Source organism: Pristis pectinata, chromosome 40 (genome assembly GCF_009764475.1).
Source record: "Pristis pectinata isolate sPriPec2 chromosome 40, sPriPec2.1.pri, whole genome shotgun sequence".
In the NCBI taxonomy this organism is placed as follows: domain Eukaryota; kingdom Metazoa; phylum Chordata; class Chondrichthyes; order Rhinopristiformes; family Pristidae; genus Pristis; species Pristis pectinata.
In genome coordinates this window covers 4132908-4144620 of record NC_067443.1, presented here as the reverse complement: position 1 = coordinate 4144620, position 11713 = coordinate 4132908, and the positions used below count along the sequence as shown (strand labels likewise).

Genomic DNA, 11713 nt, shown 5'->3' with positions numbered 1-11713 from the left:
GGGAACCGCGCCGCCCGCAGGCCGGAGGACTTCAGCTCAGCCCCCCCCCCCCCCCCCCGGCACATCTGTCCCACAAGGTGAGAGGTGTTGGTATTGGTATTGTTATTGGTTTATTATTGTCACTTGTGCCGAGGTCCAGTGAAAAACTTGTCTTGCATCCCGTTCATACAGGTCAATTCATTACACAGTGCAGTTATATTGGGTTAGTACAGAGTGCATTGATGTAGTACAGGCAAAAACAATAACAGTACAGAGTAAAGTGTCGCAGCTACAGAGAAAGTGCAGTGCAATAAGGTGCAAGGTCACAACAAGGTAGATCGTGAGGTCAGAGTCCATCTCATCGTATAAGGGAACCATTCAATCGTCTTATCACAGTGGGGTAGAAGATGTCCTTGAGTCTGGTGGTACGTGCCCTCAGGCTCCTGTATCTTCTATCTGATGGAAGAGGAGAGAAGAGAGAATGTCCCGGGTGGGTGGGGTCTTTGATTATGCCGGCTGCTTCACCAAGACAGCGAGAGGTAAAGACAGTCCAAGGAGGGGAGGCTGGTGTCCGTGATGCGCTGGGCTGCGTCCACAACTCTCTGCAGTTTCTTGCGGTCCTGGGCAGAGCAGTTGCCGTCCCAAGCCGTGATGCATCCAGATAGGATGCTTTCTATGGTGCACCAATAGAAGTTGCTGAGAGTCAAAGGGGAAAAACCGAATTTCTTTAGCCTCCTGAGGCGCTAGTGAGCTTTCTTGGCAGTGGCATCTATGTGATTTGACCAAGACAGGCTGTTGGTGATGTTCATTCCCAGGAACTGATGTTCATGTTCTCAGAAGAGGGCTTTTTACAATCTGGAGTCCCTGCTCCAACAACTGGGGAGAACATTGCATTCAGACAGCACCTGTCACTTTCCTGGAAGTGTCCCCCAAGTCTTTTGCAGCCATTCAAGGTTAAGAAGATGAAAAGATGCCATAATTGGGCTTGTGTGGGACCACCACACGATGAGATATCTTTATTAGTCACATGTACATCGAAACACACGGTGAAATGCATCTTTTGCGTAGAGTGTTCTGGGGGCAGCCCGCAAGTGTCACCACGCTCCCGGCGCCAACATAGCACGCCCACAACCTCCTAACCCGTATGTCGACAGGGAACTGACTTGGTACCGAGTGACACAGCCCCATAGAACGGGGACCCTTCATGGTGTTCCTGTTGGGGGGGAAAGTCGAGGACTTCACTTTCTGGGAGGTGACAACGCGGAGGATGTTTGGTGGGAAATCAGTGCCGCCGCAGGCTGACCGGCGGCGGGAGAGGAAGGGAGTGCGGGGCGACCGGGCTGTGGCATCAATGAACCACCTCCTCACCCCCTCCCCCCCCATCCCACTCCCTCAACCCTCACCCCACAAACCTACCACAAATTGGGAAAGATGCAGGAGGATGTCACCGGGATTCGAGGGTTTGAGTTACAAGGAGAGACTGGAGAGGCTGGGGTTTTTTTCCCCTGGAGGAAAGGAGGCTGAGGGATGACCTAATAGAAGTTTTTAAAGTCATGAGGTGGATGGTCACAGTTTTTTTTCCCCGGGGTAGGAGAGTCTAAAACTAGATGCCATAGGTTTAAGGTGAGAGGGGAAAGATTTAAAGGGGACCTGAGGGGCAACTTTTTCCACATAGGGAGTGGTTGGTATTTGGGCTGCCAGAGGAAGTGGTAATGACCTTCCGACAGGAACATGGAGAGAAAAGGTTCAGAGGGATATGGGCCAAATGCAGGCAAATGGGATTAGTTTAGTCTGCATGGACAGGTTGGGCTGAAGGGCCTGTTTCTCTGCTGCATAACTCAATGTCTTTGGGATGTGGGAGGGAACCGGAGCACCCGGAGGAAACCCACGCAGACACGGGGAGAACGTACAAACTCCTTACAGACAGCGATGGGAATCGAACCCCGATCGCTGGCGCTGTAAAGCGTTACGCTAACTGCTACACTACCGTGCCTGGATGTGACGAGATATGACAACTTCTGCCTGCACAGATGCTGATCGACCCCACAGAGTTCTTCCAGCATCCTGGGGTATTTTTTTGTTCCAGATTCTGGCATCTTTTGTCTTTCTTGTCACCGTGTAAACAGGCTTAGCTTCCCTCACCTCCTCATCCTAACACTGAGAATGCGTTGACCCCAAAAATCTACTCTTTCACAGGATCTGTGGCCCAAACAGTTAGAGATCCGGAAACAGGCAGTGGACGCCTTCTGAAAGTCGCCAGGTTCCAGTTCCCGGTTGCTAGCCACTTTAGTTCCCCTCTCCAGTCCCTCGCCGACCTGCCTGTCCTCGGCCTCTACCAGGGTGAGGTCAAATGCAAGCTAGAGGAACAGTACCTCATAATCTGCCCGGGGAGTCTACAACCCGATGGCATGAACATAGAATTCCCCAGTTTCTGGTGACCTACCCCCCTCAGGCCCTCGTCTCTCTCCTAATCCTCCCAGTTCCTCCTACACCCACCCCAGCCCCCCACCACTCTGTTTCTTTCCCCTCCTCCCTCCTCCACCCGGTCCAACTGCCCATCACCCACACACCCCTCCCACTGGGTCCCCACCTCCCTTATTTGGTTCCAGGCTCCCATCTTCCTCTCCTATCAGATCCCACCATCTGCAGCCCTCTGTCACCTCCACCTCTCACCTCCCAGCCTCTGTCGCTGTCTCCACTCCCCCCTCCTCCATCTGCCGATCACCCCTCCTCACCTGGATCCACCTATCACCTGCCAGCTCCTGCCCCTCACCTCTTTATACTGACAACCTCCCCTTTGCCTTTCAGTCCAGATGAAGATTAAATTTGGTAAATTGGTTTATTATTGTCACCTGTACCGAGGTACAGTGAAAAACTTTGTTTTGCATGCCATTCATACAGGTCATTTCATCGCATCAGTACACTGAGGTAGTACAAGGGAAGAGCAATAACAGAATGCAGAATAAAGTGTCACAGTTACAGAGAAAGTGCAGTGCAGGCAGACAATAAAGCGCAAGGGCCATAACGAGGTAGATTGTGAGGTCAAGAGTCCATCTTATTGTAAAGGGGGACCGTTCAATAGGTTTATAACAGCGGGATAGAAGCTGTCCTTGAGCCTGGTGGAATGTGCTTTCAGGCTTTTGTATTTTCTGCCCGATGGGAGGGGGAGTGAAGAGAGGATGCCCGGGGTGCATGGGGTCTTTGATTATATCGGCTGCTTTCCTGAGGCAGCCTGAAACGTCTACTGTCCATTTCCCTCCAAACATGCTGCCTGACCCACTGAGTTCCTCCAGCAATTTGTTTGATGCTGCAGATTTCAGCATCTGCAGCCTCTCGTGTCTCCAGCTCCCCGCTCCCTGATACAGCCTTCACTTTGACAAACAGACTTGAAACGAACAAAAGCAAATTGGGTGCCATGGAAATTGAGTCCAGAATGGGTGTCTTTAGACATAGAAATACAGGCATATTCTGAACTCAAAGTCGAGTTTATTGTCATCTGCACAAGTCCGTGTGTGCACAGGTGCAATGAAAAACTTACTTGCAGCAGCATCATAGGCACAGAGCATCAGTTCAGCAGCATTCACAAGAAAAACATAAATTAAACATAAATTATACACAATCTCTGCAAGAAAGAACACAAGTAGAACAAAAAGAAACAACGTCCATTGTAGTGCAAAGTGGTCCCAGTGTTGCTGTACTGAAGCAGTGATTAGGGTTGTGCCGGTTGGTTCAAGAACCAACCACGTCCTTCCTATAATGAGGCAACCAGAACTGGACACAGTACTCTAGGTTTTGTAGAGCTCTGGGATTTTTGGGATTGCTTCAAGAGCCAGCATAGACTGGATGGGCCAAATGGTCTCCTATGCAATAAGAAAATCTGTACACATACAGGTGAAGGAAAAATACTTTACTTTTATTTATTGAATTAAACTTCATTCTGAAGTTTATTATGGTTCTAGCTATGGGTTGAGGAGAATGTCATCGAACTGGTTCAGGAACTAGCAATGGTATCTTCCACAGATCAACAGGGCTTGAAGAACTGAGGGGGGAAGAGAGACGAAGGCAGAGGATCAAGGTAGGGGCAGGGAGAGGGGTCCCTGGAAGAGGGCATGGGCTGTGTGTGTGTGTGTGTGCGCCAACACCAACATAAACACAGACAATAAACACAAATGGAACAGGAATTTGTTTATTATAGTCACATGTACTGAGATACAGTGAACAAACTTCTGTCTCCATGCCGTCCAGATAGATCATTTCACACAGAAGTACATTGAGGTAGTACGAAAGGAAAACAGAATGCAGAATATAGTGTTACAGCTACAGAGAAAGCGCAGTGCAGGTGGACAAATAAAGTGCGAGGGCCACAGCGAGGTAGGTTGGGAGATCAAGCCTTCATCTTTAGCGTGTGAGAGGTCTGTTCAGGAGTCCGATAACAGCCTGGCGGTATGTGCGTTCAATCTTTTGTATCTTCTGCCTGATGGAAAGGGGGAGGAGAGAGAATCCAAAGTAACACAAGCACACACACACACACACACACACACACACACACACACACACACACACACACACACACACACACACACACACACACATCTCCAATTGTCTTTCACCCTCCCTGACATTGGATCCAGACCCCACTCTGTCAATCCCAATAAGAGAAGCTGTCTTTGAAGACATGCACCACCAGGCTCAAGGACAGTTTCCATCCCGCTGTTAAAAGACTCCTGAACAGACCTCTCATACAATAAAGATGAACTCTTGATCTCACAATCTACCTCGTCGTGGCCCTTGCACCTTATCGTCTGCCTGCGCTGCACTTTCTCTGCAACTGTGACACTATATTCTGCATTCTGTTATTGCTTTTCCTTTTGTACTACCTCAACATATTTATGTTTGGAATGATCTGTCTGGATAGCATGCAAAACAAAGTTTTTCACTGTACATGTGACAATAATAAATCAGTTACCAGTTACAGGACGCACTGCAGCAACCCACTGAGACTCCTCAGACTGCACCTTCCAAACCCACCAGCTCTACCAGCTAGAAGGACGAGGGCAGCAAAAGCCTGGCGGACACCACCCCTTGGAAGTTGTCCTCCAAACCACACGTGGTCCCGACATGGAAATATATCCCCGTTCCCTCACCGTCACTGGGTCAAAATCCTGGAACTCCCTCGCTGACAGCACTGCAGGTGTACCCACACCTCAAGGACTGCAGCGGTTCAAGAGGGCCGCTCACCGTCACCTTCTCAAGAGCAACTAGGGACGGGGCAATTCAACGCTGGCTCAGCCTGCGGAGCCCACACCCCTCAGGCGTCTCAACATGTTACAACTTGTCTAAGTGACTTGGAAGAAGGAACGGAAGGTGGGCCCACCAAATTTGCTGATGACACGTGAAGTCGGGAAAGTAAGTTGTGAAGAGGACATAAGGAGAGAACAAAGTTATACAGATAGATTGTGATTGGTCAAAAATCTGGCAAATAAAGGATAATGTGTGAAATTGGTCATTTTGGCAGGAAAGTTAATAACAAAGCCAATTATCTAAATGGTGAGCGATTTCAGAACGCTGAGATGTAGAGGGATTGGAGTATCCCAGTGCATGGTTCACTAAAATACCGGAGGAACTCAGCAGGCCGGGCAGCATCCATGGAGAAAAGCAGGTGGTCAATGTTTCGGGTCAGGACCCTTCTTCATGACTGAAGATAGAAAGATAAGATAAGATTTCTTTATTAGTCACATGTACATCAAAACACACAGTGAAATGCACGCTAACACTGACACACATTAACTCTAACACACACTAACCGCTACACTGCCGTGTGCGTATACAATGCAATGCAGCAACACACCAAGGCTCCTCAGACAGCACCTTCCAAACCCACCACCTCTCCCAGCTAGAAGGAGAAGGGCATCAAAAGCACGGAGAACACCTACCCCCTGGAAGTTGCCCTCCGAGCCACACCCCATCCTGACTTCAGATTCAGATACTGTTTTATTATACTGCAGCGACTCACCGCACCGGCATCAAACCGGAACGTCGTCGGAGGCCCGATCCGAGATGGCGTGGGGGCCCTCCTTCTTCCCCATCGTCGGGCTAGGAAAGCCCACGCGCGGGAAGGTCAGGTGACCCACGCGTGACGTCAGCGCGGGAACTGTAGCGCGGGAAGTTTTGGGATATTAAAGGCGCACCGTGCCCCTGTCGTTCATTCGACTTCTGCTTTCGAACCAGCGACTCTGTGTCTTGATTTCGTAGTGTGTAGCTAGCCGCTACAATACATTCATTTTAAATGAGGTATTACAAAATTCCTTCATCAAGTGAGGTAACATTATTAAAAGCTTTATTAAGAAGTTTTTACATTTACTCCTGAATGTCGGTGTTAGAATCTTATACTCTGATTAAGATTGGTTATTGTCATGTACACCAGCGTGCAATGACATTCCTTGCTTGTGTGAAGCTCACAGAGTGAACAATATACATAGGAATAATAAATACAGCAATAGATCTAGCAACGAATGCAAAACAACAGAATGATACAAAGATATTCGTGCAATCTGAAGTAGTGCAAAAAGAAATGCTGAAGTGACAATAATGGAATAACTGAGAGGGGTAAAAATAAGAGTCTGAGAATGTGGCAGCACCACCGGAAAGGGGATGTGAGAGAGGTGATTGTTTCAGAAGTCAGATAGCAGTGGGGAAGAAACTATTCTTGAACCTGGGTTGTCTGGGTGTTGTGCCAAACTTAAGCAGGATTGTTCTCAGGTTTTTATAAATGACTTGGATGAGGATGTGGAAGGGTGGGTTGGTAAGTTTGCTGATGATACAAAGGTTGGTGGTGTTGTGGATAGTATGGAAGGTTGCTGTAGATCGCAACAGGGTATTGATGGGATGCAGAGCAGGGCTGAGAAGTGGCAGATGGAGTTCAACCCAGAAAAGTATGAAGTGATACGCTTCGGGAGATCGTATTTGAAGGCGGGATACAAAGTTAATGGCAGGACTCTTAGCAGTGTGGAGGAACAGAGGGATCTTGGGGTCTACATCCATAGATCCCTCAAGGCTGCTGCGCAGGTCGATAGGGTTGTTAAGAAGGCGTGTGGAGTGTTGGCCTTCATTAGTTTGGGTATTGAGTTCAAGAACTGCGAGGTAATGATGCAGCTCTATAGAACTCTAGTCAGATCACATTTGGAGTATTGTGTTCAGTTTTGGTCGCCTCATTATAGGAAGGATGTGGAAGTTTTAGAGAGGGTGCAGAGGAGATTTACCAGGATGCTGCCTGGATTGGAGAGCATGTCTTATGAGGATAGGTTGAGTGAGCTAGGGCTTTTCTCTTTGCAAAGAAGGAGGATGAGAGGTGACTTGATAGAGGTGCACAAGATGATAAGAGGCATAGATCGAGTGGACAGTCAGAGACTTTTTCCCAGGGCGACAATGGCTAACACGAGGGGGCATAATTTTAAGGTGATTGGAGGAAGGTATAAGGGGGATGTCAGGGGTAAGTTTTTTACACAGAGAGTGGTGGGTGCGTGGAACGCACTGCCGGCAGAGGTTGTGGGGGCAGATACTTTAGGGACATTTAAGAGACTCTTAGGTAGACACATGAATGATAGCAAAATGGGGGGCTATGTGGGAGGGAAGGGTTAGATAGATCTTTGAACAGGATAAAATGTCGGCACAACATTGTGGGCTGAAGGGCCTGTACTGTGCTCTAATGTTCTATGTTCTATGATGCGATAGGAATTATCCTTGCACACGCAATGCTGCACACAACACACTTTACTGCCGAGTTACAACAAGTGGTACTGATCGCGGGAGCACGCCTGAGCCTGTTTAACTGCAGCGCCCTGTTCCAATTGGTCCACAGCGTCAGTCGTGACCTAACCTGTAGTGAGCCGGAATCCAAGAGACCTCACCATTGGTGTGCTCACTCTGTTATACCCCGGTCACTTCTCTCCGTTCCCTACCTGGGTCGAACTTCTATCCCGTTCAACCCATCTTGTGATGTGACCATTGCCTCAGGCACTGCAGGCTCATGTCTGTAGAGACAATACCTCGGTTACCTAGCGCCCAGGTCACCGTCCCCCCCACGCGCGCATACACTTGATCCCAGCAATTGTTCCTTGCCCTCTCTGGCTGACATTTCAGGATTCTTACCACACTGGGCTTTCAACCTCCTGTATCTTCTCCCAGAAAGTAGAAGAGAGAGAAGGGACTGGCCAGGGTGGCCTCCTTGCTGATATCGTCGGCCTTCCCGATGCAACGCACAGTGTAGGTGAACTGGATGGAAGGAAGTGACGGACTGGGCAGTGTTTACCAGATTGCGTCGGTCCAGAGCAGAGCAGTTGGAAATATATCGCTGTTCCTTCCCCTATTGCTGGGTCAAAATCCTGGAACTCCCTCTCTTAACAGCACTGTGGGAATACCCACCTGTACTGTGGAGGGTCATGGCTGTCACGTGACACCATTGACCACCTGGTCGAAAGCCACACCTCTGTCAATCAAGGTCTGGCTCCACCCACCCATTAGTGCACACACTTGACCATTGGCCTTTGTAAACACCTTTGTACCTGACCCTGATCTATTGGCTCGTTTGAATTACCTGGGCTGCCCTCCCAGCCCTCCCGCACTATAAAGAGTGCCACATGTGCGTGGCTCACTCTCTTTTGACTGCTCCAGGAATTGTGAAACAACGCTGGAGAGACCATTGGTAAGAGTGTGCACTTCCACAGGGTTAGGAGCATCCTAAGTAGATTCCCAGTAGCGTAGAGCCGATGCTTGCACTAGAGTCAAGGGGTCAGGCATTATATTGTTTCTTTCTTGATCATTTGTAACCAGTTTGTTTTGTGTGTGTGTGTGTGTGTGTGTGTGTGTGTGTGTGCGCGCACATCTCACCCTTGTTGCAATTTCCCCCACGTTCGCGATCACCCGTGTGCGTGTGTGTAAGTGTGCGTCTGTTCCCGTTCATCCTGTCCCGCGTTTGTCTTTGCGAATAAATCATTTTAACTCCAAAGACTGTGTCCAGAGTCCTTGCCCTTTAAGACCTTACGAACTTGTCTTACAACACCACCCTTCAAGGACTGCAGTGGTTCAAGAAGGCAGCGCACCAGCATCTTCTCAGGGGCAACTAGGGATGGGCAGTTAAATGCTGGCTCGGCTTGCAAAGCCCACATCCCTTCAATGAACATAAAAAGTCTTTCATTGGCTGTAAAGGGTTTGGGGAGATCCTCAGAATCAGGATCACAATCAGGTTTATTATCACTGTCTAACACGTGAAATTTGTTGCTTTGCGGCAGCAGTACAGTGCATAAAATTCCTAATAGATCACATAATAAATAAATAGTGCAAAGAAAGGAATAATGAGAGAGACAAAGGACTGTCGATGCTGGAATCTAGACAAAAAACACTGAGGCTGGAGGAACTCAGCAGGCCAGGCAGCATCCGAAGGGTGCTGACCCGAAACGTTGACCGCCCCCTTTTCTCCACGGATGCTGCCTGGCCTGCTGAGTTCCTCCAGTATCGTCGTGCTTTTCCTCAAAGGAATAACGAGGAAGTTCATGGGTTTAGAAAACTGATGGCAGAGGTGAAATTACTAGGAAGAGCATTTCTTTGTACCCAGGGTGTGAATTTTTAAGTTTTAGGTAATAAAAATTGGAAAACACACCTCGGTCTACCTTATCTATGCCCCTCATAACCCTCAGGCATGGTAGTGTAGCGGTTAGCGTTACGCTATTACAGCGCCAGTGACCTGGGTTCAATTATGGCCACTGTCTGTAAGAAGTTTGTACGCTCTCCCCGTGTCTGCGTGGGTTTCCTCTGGGTGCTCTGGTTTCCTCCCACATTCCAAAGACGCAGGGGTTAGGAAGTTGTGGGCGTGCTGTGTTGGCGCCGGAAGCGTGGTGACACTTGCGGGTTGCCCCAGAACACTCTACGCAAAAGATGCATTTCACTGTGTGTTTCGATGTACATGTGACTAATAAAGATCTCTCTCTCTCTCTCTCTCTCTCTCTCTCATCAAAGGGGCAGAAAGTTATAACAGGGAACTTCCTCTGTAAAATGTCCTGGCGTAATTTCACACTCCCCTAGTGGATGAGTGGTGGTGTTAATAATGTAGCACATTTATGAGGGTTGTTTGTATTAATATATTTTGTAATTTCAATATATTTCTTGATTTCAACCCTGCATTTTATTTTGAGTTTGCTCTTTTCAAACGCAGTGGATTGCATCTCGTTGTCGATACGTTAAAGGTTACACTCGGTAGAGACGTGACTAGGAAACTAAAACAAAGCAGTGAAATTGTGGGTGGCAATGTGTGGGTATTATGAAGCCACTTACAATATAAGTGCACTTTATCTCTAAGTACTAACTCAAATTGTTAAAAACTATAAAATTCAAGCCTTAATTATAACATTTCTTCACAACTGCACTTTTAACAATAATCTGCCTTTCTGGGGCATTTTAATGTCGCAGAACGCCTTATATGTGGCAAGAAGTCTGAGACAAGTTGTGATAGAATTTGTCCTTAAAAGATTAAAGTGATTTATTTTGAAGAGATGTTTGATTTTAAACTAATGCAAACTCATCAAAAATGTGCCTGTACAAAAACAATTATTTCCCTCCCCCAAGAAAACTTCTCCCAACAAATTCTTTGGAAGGACAAAACTTTGCTGCTTGATGCAATCTCCGGCTCTGAGGGGAGGGGGGGGGGGCGGAGTGCGGATGATGGCACGCTGTCAATCAACCCGGGAGAGGGCGGGTCGTTCGGGCGAAAGACGGTCGGCGATTGGTGGAGGCTGGAGCCTGTCAAGCGGGGTCTCCGCCCACCCCTCTCTCCGTGCTAGCAGGAACGCAGGGGAAGGAATCCCAGCAGGTTTGGTTGCGCGGCAGTGGGGCCTCCATTTTGTCGAAGTTTGCTCGCCTGCCCCGAGTTTTCCCCCCGCCTGGAGCCGACCGACTCCCCTCCCCGGTAACCGAAAGCGGACGGACCCCGGAGCAGCAGCAGTCGCCGCCGGCGTTGGCGGCGGATGTACCGGCGTGCGGGGGAGAAGAGGAGGAGGAGGCGACGACCGCCGCTTCGCTGATCTATGGCCGCCGCTGTCAACCCAGGTGAGCGGCTGCCTCAAAATCGAGGCCCAGGCTTCAAGCTGACATGTAGGCCTCAGTTCCCCTCCCTTCACCAGAGCAAAAAGACTGAGTGAAGTGGGACTGGCGCCTGTTATTAAATGCTAATTATAATTTTTACTTTTAATATAATTTTGTGGTCGATATAGTTTTTATAATGGGCAATCCCATATCTTGGTCACACTTTTTTAGCTTCATCTTTCATCTCTTTCCTGTTATAGTGGGGAAATTTTGTATGTAAACATGTCACGCTGTGACTCCTGCCTCCCCCCCTAATGGAGGTGTTGATGTATCGCAGCGTGACATGTTTACATAGCTCCTTTCCCTTCTTCATGTTGACAAGAATTTATGCTGAAGGGTTGTGCAGATGTCGTGCTTTCAACGTGTAAATCAAGTTTGTTTTTTGTTATGGGTGTACATATGCTGGGTATAAATGCTATCAAAATTAGCTTTTCGCATCACAATGTATTAAAGACCAGGACAAACATAAGTTAATGTCAACGTACAATCCTAGGCACTCCAGTTTAGCAACGATATGATCACTTTGCACTAAAATGGACTTTTTTTTTGTTCTAGTTGTGTCCTTGCTTGTAAAAATTGTTTGTTTTTCTTGTGAATGCTA

The 11713-nt window shown here is 48.2% G+C and overlaps 1 protein-coding gene across 1 annotated transcript in view; it reads left to right on the top strand.

Moving 5' to 3' along the window:
* Positions 1-10813: 10813 nt before the first annotated feature.
* The window catches only part of LOC127587338 (aryl hydrocarbon receptor nuclear translocator-like), a 60707-nt gene continuing 59807 nt past the window's right edge, over positions 10814-11713 (top strand). Inside the window, 1 exon segment of the mRNA XM_052045586.1 lies at positions 10814-11076. Coding sequence (XP_051901546.1) covers positions 11055-11076 — 22 coding nt within the window. The 5' untranslated portion in view covers positions 10814-11054.